This window comes from Sciurus carolinensis, chromosome 4 (assembly GCF_902686445.1).
Source record: "Sciurus carolinensis chromosome 4, mSciCar1.2, whole genome shotgun sequence".
NCBI lineage: Eukaryota > Metazoa > Chordata > Mammalia > Rodentia > Sciuridae > Sciurus > Sciurus carolinensis.
In genome coordinates, this window is record NC_062216.1 from 131,201,711 (window position 1) to 131,222,144 (window position 20,434).

At 33.6% G+C, this 20,434-nt stretch overlaps 1 protein-coding gene across 1 annotated transcript in view; it reads left to right on the forward strand.

Moving 5' to 3' along the window:
- The window catches only part of Trhde (thyrotropin releasing hormone degrading enzyme), a 367,467-nt gene that overhangs the window by 238,185 nt on the left and 108,848 nt on the right, over window positions 1-20,434 (forward strand). Inside the window, exon 7 of the mRNA XM_047548697.1 lies at window positions 13,035-13,100. Within this exon, the coding sequence (XP_047404653.1) occupies window positions 13,035-13,100 (66 nt within the window). The remainder of the gene's footprint in view (window positions 1-13,034; window positions 13,101-20,434) is intronic.

The window sequence follows — 20,434 nt, forward strand, 5'->3', positions numbered from 1 at the left end:
AGTTGAAACCTCTAATCCCTTCCCTTAGCCCATATCCCTGTTCTTCCCAAAGAAAACCATTACACAGACTACTCTAGTTTTAATCTGGGATGTCCCCAGGAGGTTCCTGTGTTAAAGGCTTGGTCCTGTGCTGCTATGGGGAACAGCGAATCCTGAAGGTAGGCCACTAGGCCTCTCCTCTTACAGGAAGTGGAACCCGGCTTCCTTCTTCTTCCTCTCATTCTTGCTTCCTAGCTGTAAGGTAAATGGTTTTGCTCTGCTATGTGCTCCCACCATGATGTGCTGCTTTGCCACATGCCCCAAAGCAAGGAACCCATCCATCATGGCCTGAAACTTCTCAAACTATGAGCCAAAATAACCCTTTCTTCTTTACAAGTTGATTTTCTCAAATAGTTATTATGGTAATAGAAAGCCAAGTATCACACAGACTTAACTTTATTTCGACCATATGTTGTGCTCATATCTCTGTCATGAATCTTCACTGCCACATGTGAATAAGGACAATTTGTAAATCCATTTTCCATAATCATGGACTTAAGTTCATTTGCAGTTTTTGTCTATTAGAAGCTATTGAAATTATAATGAGAAACAGTGTTTCAAATGGCATCTTTCTACCCCTGTCCTTGTGTTCACCTGTGTGTTTTTCACTGTGTACATACCTGCTAAGAGGAATTGATGGGTTGTAAGTAAGGTATATACATCTATATATCCCGAGTCAATCAATAATTGCTGTAGACAGCTCATGCTTTCTTATCTTTCCTTGATGTTCTCCTTTATTTCTTCTCATTGTCATCTGAGGACTCTGCTTTTGTTTCATTGGAATAATAGGAACATAAACCAATATTCTCCCATCTTCAGACCTGTACATCTCATCTGTCAATTCCTATTTTCAGTGTTTCCTGTGAAAGCAGATGAATTCTGAGACATGATATAACATGATACGGGGCAATGCCTCCACTATGCATGTGGCTGCTTCCTCTATGCTCCACATGAGTACATTGCTCTTGGAGATCTGTCTCTTCACTCCCATGTCATCCATGTTTCCTTCTTTACTCAAGTACTCTTATCTGCATAAAATGTTATAATATTGTGATCTTAATAAATTAAATGTTCTCTTGACTTATATCCACCCAGATTTCTTTATATCTTTGTGCTCTTTCAGTGCAAAAACCACAATTCCTCCTTCCCTCTTTTAAAATTGCTGTAATTATGCTTTTATTCTTATTACTTGACCAAATTTATATTGTCAAGTCAAAAATGAATTCCACATTGCAAAATCTAATTACTCTTCATCTTAGTTGCCTTACTTTCTCAAGAACCTTTTAAAGTGATAATCTCCTTGAAATACTTTTTTTTTTTTTTTTTTTTTTGGTGTGTTGGTCACTCCATGACCATTTCTCCGTCATTCCTTTGAATAAATTCAATTGCTTTCTCAACTTATAAATAATTGAAACACCCAGGACCCACTCTTAAGATTTTTTTGGTCCTCCATCTATACTTCCTCATGTGTGGGAACCTGGACCTTCTAGCCTCATTTTCTCTCTCTTAAATTCTAGGTTTCATAATCCACCTGTTCCTTCACTTTGCCTTGAATACTCTTCCTGAGTTACTGATGTGACTTGCTTGTTGATTTGGTTCCATCTCTTCTCAAATATCAACTTATTAGAGAAATCTTCCCTGATGCTTTTAAACTACACAAAATTTGAGGGCTTACCTTCTCCAACACTCTCTATCCCTTTACCCTGCTTTATTCATCTTCACAGCAATAATTGGTACTATTATCCTATGAGATTGTTCATTGTTTATTAACTGCCTCTTGTCTAGAATATAAACTCCCCAAAAACTGTACTTGGATTGTGCTCAGCATCATTTTCAGGCCTTAAAGCAGTGTCTGGCACAGCAGTTATTCAAAAATGGTTAAAGTCACAAATAAAATACTCTTTAAATTTACCTTAGCATGCATCCTGTCCTGACAAGCATTTGAACCCATGCGTACACTTCCAGCGCGTGGTTCATGGGACTCTGTTTCCTCAACTCTTTATTCAAACTTGATACTATTAAATTCTCAATAATTCCTTCTCCTGGTTTATGCCTATGAATTACCATCTGACTGCTTTGATTTGTATTTCTTTCTTAGTCAGATTAAGTCTCTTTTATGTATTTATTGCCCTTTGGGTTTCTTTTAGAATTTTCATTTTATATTCATTCCTCTTTTTCAGTGAAAATGCTGTCTTTAAAATCTGTTTGTTTCTTATTCCTTTTAATCATTAATTAATGAATGCTTTCTTTTTAAAATTCTGGATGCCAATCTTGGTTGCTAATAATACTATAGTTTATCTTTTAACATATAATGTTTATAATACAGATTTTTAAGTTTAGATGTCATCTATCCATTTTCTCATTATGCTTCATAATTTTTGTTTTATTTTGTTTTTGTATTCTTTGTTATCCCAAATTCATAATATATACTTTTCCATTTTCTCCTAATACTTTAAAGTTTTGCACTTTATATTAAGGTATTTAATGATCACTTGCATATTTATTCTTTGTTGTTTCTTTGTTTATGTTGTAATGTAAAATGTGATTCCATTTTTGTTTGGATAATCAGTCATCCCAGTATTATTTATTAAATTCCCTGGCCTTCCTCCATAGTATATAATACCATCTCTGTCAGTATCTATGATGTAAGTACTGGTTCACTTGAAGTTCTTTATTCTGGTTTCCTACTCTATATGTTTTTCTTCTCCAACATTACTGTCTGAGTTCTAACTACCATAAGTTTATAGGTTTGTTATCAGGAGCAATGATTCTCTCATATTTTTCTATGTCAAAATTACTATTGAGTTTTTATAAATCAATGTGAATTTTCAGATGGAGACCATTTCTGGAAAAAAGCTGTTTTAAAGGACATATGATTTTGGAATATTCAGTGTGTTTATAATAACTCTTTCTAGCTTTATAGGAAATGTAGCTCTTCATTTTAAGATCTTTGTTTGGTTATGTAATTTTCTCTATGAACACAGGATAATTTTGAAATTTTCCTTATTATTTTTGGTTTTGTTACATTTGTTTATATTTTTGTTTTTGAAACTGGAACTCTTTGAATTAATAATTAAAATTAGTTTTTGTTGATACACATCAACTTTTGATTTTGATTTATTTATTTGCTCTCAGACAGTCTTGCTGAATTCTGTTATTGATCTTATGGATTAGTTCTATAGATTCTCTGGAACTTCTGTGAGGACTTTCACATTGTCTCTGAATAATGCTAATTAATTGCTTAATTTTTTTGGCTTTGTATTTCTTTTGTTAGGTCATTTGTTTTATTATACTTTTGAATATAAATATTAATAGAATATATTCCAATATTATTTCCATTTTTTAAGGAAAATACATGATTCATCATTATGTGTAATTTTAGAAGATAGCCTTATTCATGTTAATGGTTTCACTTTTCTTCCTAGTTAATTAAGATATGTTATAATTTTTGAATAAATGCTATGTTATACCAAATATTTTCTCACTGATATTGAGATGATTAAATAATTTGTCTTCTTTAATATATTAATTCAATGAATTATATTAATAGATTTATATTGTTCTTAAACCATAATTGATTTTCTGGGCTAAACTACTTTCTCCCTATCTCTCCATATAATATGTGCTATGTATGCTTAGATTTTATTATTTCTTGTTTTATATATTACATATATTATAGTATTTTTGATGAAGTTGCATCTATATTATATATACACCTAAACATCTGTATGATGTATCTCGGAAATCTGTATTATCATATATATATATAGATAGATATAGATATAGATATAGATATATATGTAATATCACTTAAAGGCTCACATAAAGAAGATTGGACAGTTTTCATTTCATTTATGCAAGCACCATCAAAAGAGCTAGTATAGTTTATCTTTTTCAGTCCTTTATGTTATTTCGTCTAAGATAAGGGGAACATATTACAAAATTTTCTTAAAGTTTACTTGCATGTAAAACTTGCCTGGATTTTAGTTTTGGGTGTGTGTTGTCTCATTGACTAGTCTTTTTATTTTCTCTTTAGTCATTTTTTAAAAGCTACAGTTTAATAAGAAACTGTGACATATATATACAATGGAATATTACTCAGCCATAAAGAATGATAAAATTATGGCATTTGCAGGCAAATGAATGAAATTGGAGAATATCATGCTAAGTGAGATAAGCCAATCTCAAAAAACCAAAGGACAAATGATCTCGCTGATAAGTGGATGAGGACATATAATGGGGGGTGGGAGGGGTTAGCGTTAGGGTTAGGGTTAGGTTTAGGGTTAGGGTTAAGGAGGGTGGTAAGAATGGAGGAAGGAAGGATTGTATAGAGGGAAAAGAGGGGTGGGAGGGGTGGGGGGAAGGGAAAAAATAATAACAGAATGAATCAAACAACATTACCCTATGTAAATTTATGATTACACAAATGGTATGCCTTGACTCCATGTACAGAGAAACAACATGTATCCCATTTGTTTACAATAAAAAAATTATTTTTTCTTAGTTTTCATACTTTTTAGCAAATGTTGATAGAATATTCTTAATATTTTTAATTTTTTCTATAGTCATGTTCCCACTTTTATTCCCAATATTGTCCATTTGCATGATCTTTTTCTTCTTTTTCACCTAGATCAACTTTTACTCAGAGTTTTACTATTTTATTATCAATTCTTTTATAAATTCTATGTGTTTTATTTTTGATCTTCTCAACCATTTATTTTTTTCCTATATTTTAAATTTTTGCTCTTATGCTTTCTTCTCTGTGCATTCATTTCAGCGTACATTATTGTGATGTCTCAAACTTCTTGAGTTGAATGCTCACATGAAGGTGCTATTTCTGATGCTTTTGAAAGTTATTTGTTTTGTATCTGAGGTCTGTGGTTCTCTCTAGGTTTTTTTTTTTTTTTTTTTTTTTTTTTTTTTTTTTTGTAGTACTAGGGATTGAACTCAGGGGCACTTGACCATTGAGTTCCATCCCCAGCCCTATTTTGTATTTATTTAGAGACAGGGTCTCACTGAGTTGCTTAGCACCTCACTTTCTGGCTCTGAACTGGAAATCCTCCTGTCTGATCCTCCTGAGCCACTGGGATTACAGGCATTCACCACCATACCCAGCCTCTTCAAGTGCTTTTTAAATTCCCTTGACTTGATTATAAACTACTTGCTTGAATGTCATTCCCTAAGAATACTGAAAAAACATATAGCCCCACTAAAAATATATGATAAATTTCATGACAGGGTGGATTATGTACTTGTATACTGGCTGCAATATTATGATCTGGATTACTGATATGAAACTAGTAAGGAGTTGTGAATGTGTTTCCCAACTAGGATCATCTTTCATTTGCAATTAAGTGATGGCTTTCATAATTAATAGGAGTACCTATAATAATTAATCTATATGATATGAACTACATATAGCTGTATAATTGAGAAGAACTCATATAAACCTAGTAGTGATTTATATAAAATGATAAATTAACTCTGAGTTAAGGAATACATGACTTCAGAGAAGAGTCAAACATTAAGAGCTAACATAGTTGTGGGAAGTTTCATAGCTTAGTATGGAATTTCCCTGTGCTTTTAATATTGTTTAAGACTTAGGGTATTGGACTGAAGAGGACTATCACTGCATTTAAAGTAAATAGCATAACTAAAACATGAGGGTATAAGGAATGTTCATGTGATAAGGATGAACTTAATTTAAATAGAAGCTGATTATTTGGTTATATGGAAGAAGTGTGGATAGGTAGTAATGAGTCTCATTATGGATGGTCTTGATTACTAACATGGACTCTTTTTTTAAAGTGAACAATAACATAAATAATGAAAGTGATGATAAAGAAGATGATAACAATCACTACATATTTATGAAGGTGTTATATACTAAACATAATTCCACATGTTTATATGAATAATTTAAATGAATTCTTAAAAAATATTGAGGTAGATTTTCAAATAGTTATTAACTATTTTTATTAGTTAAAATAGTATAGTTGCCATTGTCATTATCATTACCATTATATACCATCAGTACTCAGGTCATGTAAAGTGCCTTGTTAAATGGCAGAGCTAGGACTTTTAACAGACATTATGCTTCTAAAGTAATTATAAGATTAGTCTGATGTGACCCACAGGATGGATTCATGAGGGTTTGAATGCATCTAGGGAGAAAGCATTAGGAAACTTTGAAATAATTCAGCCATGTAGAGATAGGCCTGACCTCAGGAAGTAATAAATCAAAGAGGACTTCAAGGTTCTGAGCATGGGTGACTGGAGCAATCAGGCATTAATTCTGTTTTCTTGGGTGGAATTAATTTTCTTCCCCATTTCATCCTTTTTCTTCTCTCATTCTATTCTCATTCTTAGCGTTCTTTTTGACAATTTGTGAGTGAGAGATATTCAAAATTGGGTATTTTCTTTTTTCACATGCTAAAGATAACTATTCTATTATTTAAAAAAAGAAAAATAAAACATACTTTTGAAAACCATGCAGTATTTAAGATATGCTTTTATTCCAGAATTAAAGATGTTCTTCATTAAGAAAATTGTTAGAACATTATAGTATCTCCATGCATGTCCAAGTTCAGTGCAGAGGCATCTTTTAGAAATTTACATTTTAAAAGTACTTGGATTGAGAGTTGTGTTAGTTTTGCATTGCTATGACCAAAATATCCAATTAGAACAACTTAGTGGAGGAAACATTTACTTGGGAACTCATGGTTTCAGAAATCTCAGTCCGTGGTAAGCTGAGTTCATTGCTGTGGGCCCAAGGTGAAGTAGCAAATCATAGCTGATGGGTACGCAGAGGATAGCTGCTCACCTGTGGTAGTTAGGAAGCAGAGAAAAATAAGGGGAAAGAGCTTAAGGGAAGATGCAAGCTTCCATCAGCAGGCACCCAATGAACCACCTCCTCAAGCCACACCCTTGTACCACCCTGTCAGCCTATTCAAATTAGGATGGAATAATTAGGTTACAGCTCTCATAATCCAACACTCACTTCTGAATATTCCTGCATTAACACAGGAACTATTGGAGGACACCTTATATCAAAATCACTCAGATAATAACAGAATACTCTTATTTACAGGCTTTTTATTTTTTGATTGTCAAAGAAATAAACAACTGAGTGGAAACAGTTTCCTGTAACCACAATATCTATGGGACATTGAGCAAATTATCTAACTGCTTCATCTAGGACTCTTCCATATGTAAACTAAAAATAATGATGCATTATTTCTTCCCTGCTCCTAACATCTTGGAGCAGAGCAAACCATAAAGCAAACACACCTAAAGTATATCACATTTACTAGCCACAGACTCCTTAAGAGGATTAAGAAGGAAAAGATCCTATTGTTTTAGTATGTATATTTCCAGTTACTAGAGGCACTCAACACTGATTTATTTCAGTGACTTATCACCCAATGGTTGGTTTCTACTTGTGTGGACCTCTGTGCTGGAAACTGTCTGAGTTAGTTAACATCTTCTAAGAAGCAGATGCCATGGTATGTAAAGATTTACTTGTCAAGGGAGCTGAAGAAGGTTGGGAGACCACATTGTAGGTGAGAGCCAGTGCAAGGAGAGAGGAAGGAAGGAGCACTGGGATGGAAGAATTTCAGATTGCAGCCCTGTTGCAGGAAACATTCATCCAGACCAATGAGGACCTGTCTTGTCAAGTTGCCCATTGGAAGAAAGAGTTTCCTCCTTTCCTGGAATGGGTTCACCTCTGTTAGCCTGTCTTTCTCAGCCATGGGCTGGGAGTACACCAAAGAACCTGTGGCCTTCCTGGTGTGAATGTGTTCAGAGGGGGCAGATATAAGAAATCTGAATAGTATATTTGTATAGCTGCCACATCCACAAATAGCATCTGACAAAACTGTCACTGTTTTCAACTTTGGTAGCCTTTGGTTTTCACTGAACATGCACTAAACTTAGCTTTTATGTATCTTAGCCCATAAACACACCCTACTCTACTAGCTCATTTATGTCTTCTATCTCATTCCCTATTCTGGAAATATTGGTTTGCCATTTCAACCATGTCTCATTGAACTAGCTTTCCCTTCATCTGTGAGCTTGTTACTGATTCAATCTGAGTAACTTCAAGAATTCCTTTTTCTCTGTTCTTGTTATGTACAATGTTTTTAGAAAAAGCCATGTGACTATTTTGATTTGGGATCACAAGAACGTAACCTACATTGGTTAAGATATGGATTTGAAGTTGGATATAAGTGAGTCTGTAATTCTGATCCATTTCCTACTACCTGGGTCAATTTCGACAAGTAATACGCACTTTTAAGCCTCATTTTTCTGATCAAGCAAATAAAGATATAATTTTCCTTGTAATATTGTGAATATAGTATGATTACTTGCTTCATGAATGGCAGATACATCATTAATAATTTTTACTAGTGCTTATGGATTTTCTGAGCATTTCCACATTTTTTTTCTTTTTACTTCGTATTTCTTCTTCCTTTAATTATTTCAAATCTAGTTCAGCTCTTTACAACAAATGTAATCTCAGGATCACGTGTATGTTATTGGAAAGTGACAGGCCATCAATCATCTGGTATTTTCTGAGAAACACCTATGCTCCAGAAGCTGCTTTGGGTGGTGTGTCTATAGGGGAAGTTGTCACCTCCATGTAGCTTACAGTCTATTGTGTGCAATATATTTCTTTAACTTCTGTACTTTATACTTCAAAAATCTCTTATTTATCCTTATTCTCCTTTTTTTCTGCCTTTGTTTTGTCTCAAAGAAGACTGTCCGTATTCTTTTCCAACGCTAGCCTAAATTTTCTTCTTAGATCTCCTCAGATCTCACTCCAACAACTCTCTTGATCTTGAATGTCTACGGTCTGTATCTCCACTGGATAATCTTTAATTGCACAGATTTTTCTCTTGTATTGAAAAAAATGAGCCTCATGTGAACATGCGTCTAGTTTTTTCTTTCTTTCTGTGTTAACTTTATATCCATGTGACCAAAATACCTGATGAGAACTACTTAGAGGAGGAAAAGTTGGTTTAGGTTCATGGTTTCAGAGGTCTCAGTCATAGATGGTCAAGTCAATTATTCTGGGCAGAAGGAAGATCATGGCAGAAGGGTATAGTAGAGGAGCAGTATTCATTCATGGTAGCCAGGAAGCTGAGAAAGGGGGGAAGGGCCACAGGGAAGATGCACCCTTCCAGAGCACACACCTTCAGTCACCCCACCTGCCTACAGTTATCACCCCATTCATTTCCACTAGGATGGACTGAGTAGGTTAGGTTCCCTTGGTGATCTTACCACAGCAATCCCCCCTTTATGTCTTTAATTGTAATCTTCCTCTGAATTTCATTCTTAAATGTTTGTATTCCCCTCTATTGCTCTGGTACTATACCTGCTTCTCAAATTCTGCATTTTTCAAATTCTGTGATGTTCACCTAATAAGCACTTTCTTCTAAATTGTATATATCTGTTTGTGTCATTTCCCCATCACTCAGCCTTTAAATTCAAACTTATCTTTTTTCTATTTGTTAAACCTAACTCTGGATTTGGTCCTGATTACTCTCATTGCTTTTGATTATTTTACTTCCTTCCTGGAGCATCATAATTAAGTCCTGACTTTTTATTTTCATCACTTTTCCAAATTCCTTAGTCCTGGTATTCAAACCTCTGTAAAGCTGCCTCAGTCTTATTTTCCATCTCATCTGCCATGGTCTGTTTTCGTGCATTTGTCCTTCTGTATACTCTTCCCTGGTTTCTCACCTCCACACCTGTCTGACCATGCAGAGACCTTTCCTAATATGCCTAATATGCAAATGCTCTCTGATTATCCTCCCAGGTCCAACACAAATGCCACCTCTTTAGACCCTTCATCTCTCCAGGTGTAACCTCTCCTGCTTCAGAACAGAGCAGGACATTTTCTTTCCTATGCCAGTCATCTTATATTGCTTTCAATCTCTTCTTACTTATGAGGCTTTGAGTTCTTGAGGGTAGAAAATCGAACCATTCTTATTTATATTCTACAGGATACTGAACACACCACCTTACTCAATAAGCATATATTAAAGAAATAAATTAGTTGAGTAGATCTCCCTCTCTTCAAGAGTGATTACTTATCTCTAAAGTACACCAAGGAAGTAATAAACTTATATCCTGGCTGAACACTTAGTCTTCAAGAACACAAAGCAATTGCTATGCATGCAGATAATTTCTACCTCTCATTTGCTTACTGTGTTAAAAGAACACTTCCTCTGAGCCAGGCACAGGGAGAGGTAATGTCAATAGTACTGTCTCTGAGACTGTGCACTATGATGTAAGATTTCAAAACAAATAGGAACTTATATGAAAAAACCATTTCAAATGCAAAAGTTACTAAATGATAAATGACTTTATAAGCATACATTTTGTGAATATTCTTTATGAAACCTTAAACAAAGCAGTTAATTATCCTAGTATCTTCATGAATCATAGTTTAGCAAACTTTGTGATGGGTTTTCTTGACTAGTCTCAAAATTTAGAAAACCTTGCAGAGATAATATATTTACTTCCCATAAAGTTACTCAGGCTGCCTAAATGTCCTTCGCTTGGACACATGAGGATAAGCTGCAGAATTGTAAACAATGTTAGCTTGATGAACAAATGTCTTAAAGATGTGATGAAAGAGGATTCAGCATTTTCTTTATAAACAGTTTGTAATGAGCTATGCCTATTTTATGAGATGTGATCTTTGTGATACCCGTGCATAGTAGTACTCAGTATGTGTTGGCTAAAGACAGTTGGTTAGCCCATCTGCCTATGAACTGCTATAAAACAGGGATTGAAAAATTTAGAAAATTTAGTTTAGGAAAGAAAGAATAGTTAAGTATGGATGAGTATATGCTGCTCCAGAGAACATAAGAATGTTCAAGCAACATATTTCCTACATGTTAATTGAATTATAAAATATAATAATATTAAGGAGTTCAGTGATATTCTATAACTTTTGAATATTGATTGTATTTCTAGGTTTTATTTCCTGTTAGCACTCTGCTCAGCTTAACCCAGACAGGAAAATTGGTCCATTCTTTATGATTAGAAAGTATTCTTTTGTCATTAGACCATGCCAAATTGATAGTTTTTATAGCCCGACAAGAGACCGAGTCATCATTACCTGGAGGGGAACACTTAAATCATCTGAAGAGGCTATTCTGTTCTGAAGGAAACTTTGAGTTGAATGCTTGAGATTCTAAGTCTCACTTCCCCAGGTGGCAAGGGTTAGAGATGCAGAAGAACTGACAGTTTCTACCCTCAGGGTGGGTAGATTAGATCGGAAAATGGATAGGAGGAGAGCTTGTCAAAGAAATTCAAGGAGCAAAGCTGATAAGTTCTAAAGGGATTTCTAACCCTGTCCCCAGATTGAATCATAAATGCTTATGTTTTATAGGATTATACAGGTGTGCAGAAGGCACTGGAAGAAGCAGAAGGAATAAAAGGTGTGGGAGGAAAAAGTATCAGGAAAGGCATTAAAACTCAGTGGTTTTCCAGCTCATCATTTGGTGGTGGTTGAATTTTTTTTTTTGAGACATAGTTTTAATGATGATTGATTCATGGAGTTTAAGTATTACATTGCATTAAAGGCCCAAAATGATAGGAAATGATTTTAGTAATGAACAGTGGAAATCCACTCTTGTGTTTTTGAATTAACTACAGCTGTGTGGTCCCAGACTGGATGAGGCTGTATGTGAGTCATATGACTCCCTTGTAAAAAAGAGACACCATTGATTGCTGCACCATAAATATGTACCTCCTGAAATATCACCCTGAACCCCATGGATATGTACAACTAATACATATTAATAAAAAAATTTCAAAAAGAAATAGCTTGTAAAAAAGGAGTTACTGCAGTGTGCACATTTGTAACGAGCATGAAGTGGGATATGAAGGAATTCCCCCAAATCAGGCTTTCATTTAAATGTGTGCTACTTATAATCTACTGCTACATAGTTGAAAAAACTTGGTGTGAACTGAAATATCTTCTTGAAGACTTATTTATATTTTACATACAGATTGTGAGCATCCAGGTTTAACCAACTCTTATTAGAATGTTTCATATAGATTACCTGTCTACCTTTTGGTGCCAATATATTTTTATAATACTACAAAAATGGTTCTGAAGGTTAGGTAGGCTCTTTTAGGTTAGTATTTTCTTTTATTATTCTAAATATATATATTGATCACATGTGTTTTACTCATGTATGGGTATATATGACTAAATCCAACTTCTAAAAGTAATAGACAATGCATAAAAAATATTTAGCCAGTTCAAATAATACCACTAGCTCATACTTCTACTTAGTATTTTTCAGACCTAGTTTGAACTGCTTTACATAAATTAATTAATTTAAGCTTCAGAACAACCACATTAAATAGGAATATTATTACCTATACATTGCAAGAGAAAAAATGGGAGAAGAGATGTTAAATAACTTTCCTGAGTGAAAATGGTGTGGTGGAAGAGTCGTCGTTTGAACCCAGGCAATGAGACTGTGTGGTATTCTCTACTTTCTGTTTCTACAACTAAATTATTCCTGGTTGAGTCAGGGGTACAATAAGTACCTATGTTACTCCAAAGCTATATTATAATACGAATATTTATGAGCATAGGTATGGTTCCATTACCAGATTATGAGCTTGCAAATATAGGAACCATGTTTTATTAACTTTGTTATATACAGTGTTCAATAAAATGCTAATTACTTCTGAATTATAGCCCCAGCCTATTATTGACTGAAATATCCTGTCCAGGAGACTTCCACTTTGCAGCTGTAGGTTTTATACCCATAAAATTTTTAGATCCATAAAGCAAAAAAAATGCTATTATTATCTCTAAGTGAGAAATAGTTTTCAGGATTTTCTCGTTAAATATTTTTAAAAATAGAATAGCACAAATGAAATAAACTATTTTTGGTTGATATATGACATTGTTAAATCATACTTGGTTGAAATTTCTTTCTTTTTAATTCTCTATCCTACAGGGTGCTGCTTTAATTAGAATGCTGGCTAATTTTATGGGCCATTCAGTTTTCCAGAGGGGATTGCAAGTAAGTCTTTTCTATTTTCTACTATTTTCTTTTACATTTCTCCTTATCAATATATTTGTTTTAGAATGTTTCACAGTTTGGGAAATTGGTAATACAAATAGGCTGAATTGAATGCAAAAATCTTAAGATGTGTAAGGTAATCAGTGTCTTTCTGTATGACAGACATTAGTCGTAGAGAGAATATTCACTATATCAAGTAACAAAACTTGAACCATGATACAATTTAAAATGTTTAATTTGCATTTTCTAAATTGAAGTGATTTTCATATATGTCAGACACCAGATAATATAAATATGACTTTCGGAAAACTTGCCATCCTTTTGTCTTCCTTTAAAGGTTTATATAATATGAAAACAAATTATGTTAGCATTTTATAAGTATATATATTTCAGAGAATCTTGAGGCTACTTTCCAAATACATCCCTTTGATACTATCGTTGTTTTACTGTTGACATACATAGGTTTTTATTTGTTCCATTGATAATTCAATATTTTTATTTCAAATGTAAAATACAATTTTTTGAAAGAAAAAAGTTTTTTCATCTGCATTTATTATTTGTAATCTAAGAATGAATTCTTACAAAAGGAAAATTATTAAACTCTTTAAAGCAGATACAAATATAGAAAAATGGAACTTTTTCCCATTGAATGTGCTAGAGTAAATCATGTTCCTGGTAGCTGTGATTGATGAATTATTTATGATGCATTCTACTACTTAGAAGTGTCCTTTAAAGTAAATTGATGTTCACCTGAAATACAATTATGCTAAGACAGAGAGAGCAATCAATCTTATCTGTTCTTAGTAAGCTTTTCATTTTGAAATTTAAATAAACTACATCTGGGATCAGGTCATATTTTAGTCATATAATTCTATCTTTACCCAAAATAAACTGGGAGATAAAATACAAAGCAAGAGTTAAAATGCGTTATGACAAATTACACTTACTTAATGCAACAAAGAAAAATATGTAATTTTTTTTGAGGAATCATTTTCTGTAGAAAATATTTTTACAGATTTGTTTCAGCAGGGGTTGAAATTTACTTTGATCAACTCTTTCCATTAGGGACACCTTCAGAATAGCTGAATCCATTGAACTTAACTTGCCGAGTGCTAAAGGCTCTATTCTGATCACATAGTTGGGAAAACCTTTTTTTCTCAAGGAGCGCCCTCCATGAATATCAACTATCTGAGGAATGTCCTTCCTTATCCCAACTCCTTTGTTTTTCCCCATTGAAGTTGTAGCATGACAGTTTCAGAAAATATCTAAGCTTTCATAAGGGCAGCACAAATTGAATTTGATTTCCTGGCAGCAAGTTGATGTGAAATCATTTTCTGTATACAATTTTTATTGTTTTTTTCCCCCATCTGTGTGTATGGATTTGCTCAGCAGATTGAATAACTATAGTTATATTATTTGGAAAGGATTATTGTTTTCCAACACTTTTTCTCATCCTGTCGTACTTTCTATGGCATGCAAAATATATCATTTTTAATGCATCCTTTTCCTCTGATCCAGTCTGTTCAGTTGTATCAGAAACAGAATATACCCTCCAACTGCTATTAAACTTCCATTTGAAGCTTGTATTAATATGTACCTTTATGCTCTGATACTTGATTTGGTTAATTTTCAATGGAGGGACTCTGTTTGTCAACATTGCATTTCATTTGCCTTGTGACATTTCATTGATCAGATAGATCTGTATCCTTCAGTATTTTGCTTGCAGCTTTATTTATACTCATCACTCAAACTGATTTAGTGTATCATCAGCAGTTTGGATTAGTTTACAGTAGATCCCTATGTCTAGGTGATAAATTATCATCTCTTGTGCATGAAGATGTATGGGGTACATTTTGGAGATGACCTCCTGAACAGACACTTCATGTCATGGTGCTGAGTGGTCACAGAGTTGATATTAATATGCTTCCCATCCACAGGCTCTGGGGAATATTGGTTTAAAAGTTGTTGAAAGAGCTAATCTGAGTTGTCAGCATTTACTTCTGCTGGAAAATCTATTAATTGTTTTTACACTAGCCATGGTTATTTCTGTGTTGACAAATGGAAGTTTATTATTTTCAAACAGATGCAGGATTGGATTTATAGGTAGAGGGAATCGCAAACAGCAAATAGTGTGTTTTTCATATATTTTTCTTCCTTCTTTTTCAATTTTCTTCCTTATTTCCTTCTCTCCCTCCTTCAGTCTTCTTCTTTTTATTTTTCTTTGTACTCAGACATTAGCCCTCATGTTCTATACAAAAATAATGTCATAGCAGTTTCTTCTTGATGAATTTTCCACCTAAAATTTGTGTTGTTCTGCAATTTTGTGTGTCCTTATGACCCGCATAAACTTTGAACCAGGCAAATATTGTTTACAAATACATACATTATACATTTAAAACATAGGGAGGTAATAGGTCTCTGGGTTAGATTGCATATTCATGCTTTATTTATAAAATATCTGAATGTAGATTTGACTCTATTTCATACCTTTTATAGTATTTCATATGTAATATATATTTTAAATTTCAAGTCAATCATATTCCTCAGAACACAGGGACCCCTGAGACTTTTTGAGAAAGCTTGTTTCTAATAATGCCATAACACATTGGATAAGCTATTAGAAACCCTAGAGAATAATTCCATATGAAGAATCACAACTTTCCTTGCACTGGGGTTCTCAATACATCTTTGTTTAGTTCCTCTTATTTCTTAAATGGTTCAGTCTTCCATGTTTTCTTTAAAAATAAGTTATCCCAAACCTTTTGTTTTGTAAATACTGTATAAATACATACATAAAAATTAATCCTCGATACCACAAATAAATTTGCTTCAGTTTTAATATTTAAATTGAAAGTGGAACCTGGGGTGAGTCAAGCTTGAATCCTTCTATGGTTGACTATGTGTGACACTCATAAATAATAATGTATTTTAAAAACATGGGAGTAACTGTATTTTATCAAACTCCACATATCTACTGTCTACAAAATAGATTATCTACATAATCTATTTTGCACAAAATAATAGCAGGCATCTTTTGGGATTCTTGAAGCAATAGAATAAGTGGGGAAAAATAATTCTCATTTCTTCTTTTAATTAATGTTGGGCCTTCTACAAGCCAGTAAGTCTTATAAGCCTCTTGCTTCATGGTTTTAAAATGTAAGACTAAGACTCCAAGAATCTTGCCATCTTTCCATTCTCAGTCTAGAGTTTATTTAATGTAGTTTACTAGTTAGACAATTTGGGTTTGATATCTCTAATTTTGAGGGCTCTTTTAATTTGATGGGAGAAATAATAAACTAGATGAGCAAAAATAAGTGATTCCCTGTTCTTGAATCCTTAGGTAACCATTTGAATATTAGGACTATATGGCCATCAATGTATGCAGTACTATAATAGTAGTCAAATCAGATCAGGATTTGTTGTTACAGAGTTTTTGCTAGTAATATGTTTCATTATGCCAGTGTGAGGAAACAACTTAGAATTTTAACTTATTTTTGTACTTTTTTAATAGTTTAATTTTTGGGGATTAAACTACAGTTTTCTCAGACTTTTTGATATTTATTGGCAATTTTTGGTGCATATGTTATGATTTCTTATGATTCCTAAGATGAGAATTCTACTTGTATTCCCCAAATCTAAATTGACTCTACTTACACTAAGACAGCATTGGAGTATACTGGAGGTTAGTCTTGATGACAGTCATCTCCCTTGGTAAGCGTCGTTCTAAGGGACAAACAAGGAGATCTTCACTTTTTCAGAGATAAGATCTGCTTTTGTTACCAAGGGAGGTTCAGTTGGAATGTAGACTTTAAAGGCCTGTGTTCAATTCTCATTGTCCTATGCTTTCCCAATGGATGCCCTAACATTCACCTAAAAGATCCAGAAAATTCAGGCAATTTACTTGAGTTGTCGTTTTGCCACTCAGAATTTCAAACATTAGTCCGTTTTCCAGGTATCTTGATTCTGAATCTATAAGAGATACAAGACTCTTACCATAGTCATAGAAGATCTCTGGTTCTTACCTAGGCCTTCAACTGAGAATTTAAAGCACCAAAGTAATTGTCTTCCTTTTGTAATCTCTCCAGTTCAGTCAGAAATTGCCAAAGATTCTGTTCTGCCATAAGGTTCTATTAAAAGTCATCTGTTTTCCTGAAAACTATTCTTCAATTTAGGAAACTCTTGAAGATAATTTAAGAAATTGTTTTGGCTTTGAAAACCATGAGTTATTATGATCTTGTTATCTCCTGTCAATATTACCTCCTTTACATCTAATTAATATAGCCCAAGAGTTGTAGATAACCATCTCTAAAGGTCTGGAATCACTTCCAGTATGTAATTCAGTAGAAAAATTAAAACCAAGTAGAAAGAAAGGAATCCAATAATGAGTTTACAGATTTTCTAAAACTGAGGAGGAAAGAGTATAAAAAGAAATGTTACTGTTAGCTTTCAGAAAATCAGGAAATTTGGGTATCCAAGTACTGATATCCCTATTCTTAGCTACCTATAGCACACCTGGAAGCCACTGGTAGTATTTTAACTGTCTTCTGCAAAGGTCAACATGTCTGGACTCTGCTTCCTGAGCAATGAGGTCTTCTCCTTCTTTACCACCTTCCCTGTCTCCTATGTGTACTTTTCTTTTGGTAGAACATAAACTTGGACCTAACTAGCAACAGACTACAGCAGATAAAGTTTTCAGGCTTCCAGCACAGACTATGAACAGAAATGTGGAAATTAGTGGGACTAGTGGGTGGATTGCTAATTTAGATACACTTAAGCTATAGATGTCTTTATTCTATTTTGATTATTAGTTGCATTATTTTATAGGTTGCCATATGGAGATTTAAAAACTATTAAATCTTTGATTTATCTCTTCCTGTATGTTTATATTAAGACCATGTGATCCTTCTCTACCAGAATGTTCCCAAATGATTTTTAATAGTTTTGTAAAGGTATGTGGTAGGAGAAGTTAGGAAAATCAAACCAACAATGAGCACATTTTACTTGTTTCCTAAATGTAGTGCAGTTGTTGGTGCTCTATAATTTCTAGACTCCTCTTTGAATCAGTTGATTTGATTATGTCAGGGTGAATGGTATCAGGGATACATCTAAAAATTTTTTAAATATTTTGTTATTACTCCAAAATAAGGAGTTAGAGAAAAGATGGGGAACTTATAATTGTACATAATTGTTTTGCTTTTTGATTAACTTAAGAATTTCAGGCATTTGGTTTCCAGGATCACAAGTATGGACTGCTCATTCTACCTATCCTGTTTTCTAGTCTTCCTGGAATATGGTAAGAACAGGAAGAAGTTTTGAGTAGCAGTTTGTCTAAATTGCTTTTTATTTAGGACCAACTCTCTGTAACATCTGGAAAATAAACATGTGTTTTCCCAGGCCAGGATTTTCTCCTAGCCATAATTTAAATGAGTAATGATGACTAAGAAAACAACTGTATGATACATTACCTACTGGGACTGAAATAGAGTCATGAGAAATGCAATAAGCAGGTCAGCAGCAACCAGAAACTCTCTTACACACAAGCTCAAGTTTCACTTTTAAAATCTAATGTAATTCTTATCTTTAGTACATCCTTTTTGTCTGTGGTATGATCATCTCCAGATTCCTTACTAGGTCATCTTCTAAGGACAAGCTAGTAAGACCATGTGGGGCTCTATGTCTCTTTAGTATTTACAGTAAAGTGTTTTTCTCATTATATTGCCACAGCACAAGTGGAGTTCTCTCTGATGGGACACTGGAGTGGAATATACTCAGTCTGACCTCATTTCTGTCCTCTCTTCTACTTGGACAAACTCCAGTTTCTGATGTTGTTGAATTTTCTTTTCTCTGTGGTACCTGGAGTATAAGGATGCTTCAGTTTTGCCCTTCTTGTTTTATTTTGTCTCTGTAGAAGTTCTTGAAATTATCCCCTTGAAATCTTTCTTGCTTCCATAAATAAGTGCTTCCTCTAAATTCTTCCTCCAATAAATACTGCCCACTTCTAGCATCTTTTGGCAAATTTTTCATTTTTCAGTTTCTAAGAACCTTATTGTTTGGTGCATGTACATTATTTTACACCCACATTTAACAATGCTTATGATTAAATATGCACGTGATCAGTAAATTAGCATGTCTTTCTTTCTTTCTTTCTTTCTTTCTTTCTTTCTTTCTTTCTTTCTTTCTTTCCCTTTTTTCCCCTTTCTTTCTTTTTTTGAGATAGGTCTTCCTGTGTTTCCTAGGATTGTTCCCAACTTTCAAACTTAGCCTCCAGAGTAGCTGGGACTGCAAGAGTGTACCACTATGCCTGGTTTTAGGAACTGTCTTTTTACCTTGTTTTTATAATTTAGGTTATATTCCTATGACTTAAATCCTGATTCTATCTAACTATTACAGGCTTATTATAAAAATAAGTAATTCAGGTAATGCTTTCAGATAAAATTTTTGTTACATGACTTGTATCTTTCTTATTTCAGTTTTACTTTTTTTAAATTTCCCTAATTACACTTTATTCCTCTGATTTTTCTGGAAATACAAAATAAAGCTATAATTATGAAGTCCTCCAATAACATTGATTGGCTCAGCAGCTATTAAAAATATAATTAGTACATAGTACCATTGCTTTTTCTTTTCAAATAAAACAATATTGTTTTAATGATTTGAGCCTAGCAGTACCATTCTTCATATTGTTATGAACCAACATCAGGGAATTAAAATCATGATGAAAGATCATTGTTAAGCTTGGTATAGACTCAAACCCTGAAATCCCTGTCAGAATGTGAGTCACCTTCCTGCTCAACCAGGGAGGGTAATTCAGCATCATCCAAAATATGGTTGAATAAAGAAAGATTTCTCTTAATTAGTATTTAACTGCTCTTTTCCATAAGGTAACCTACAACAAGATGTTTGGCTCCAATTATCAGGGTGGAAATTGCTTATGCAAATCGATGTAAGGCAATGAGGTGTGGATAAAAAGCAAAAAGGAAATATCATTACTATTGGTTTGTGCTCATAAAATTCTGATAGCCTGAAGGTAATGACAGGCACAAAGCCACAGGGATTATTAGTAGCAGCAACATACTCAATAACTTGTGTTCCAGTGAGCTGTTATATGTTAACATGTGTATTCAGGTTTTTATTTGAAAACCCCAGCCTTGTGTTTGTGAGAGAGTATTTGCTCCCCTGCATGTAGGTTTTCAAATAAATTAAAATTAAAGACTAGAACAGTGTTTCAAAGTTAATCTATTTCTGAAGAGACAGTGTTGTGTTTTTAACCAGGTGGTAACTGAATTGTGTTTAATCTGAAACTATTGACTATAGGTAGTTTTGCTCAGATGTTT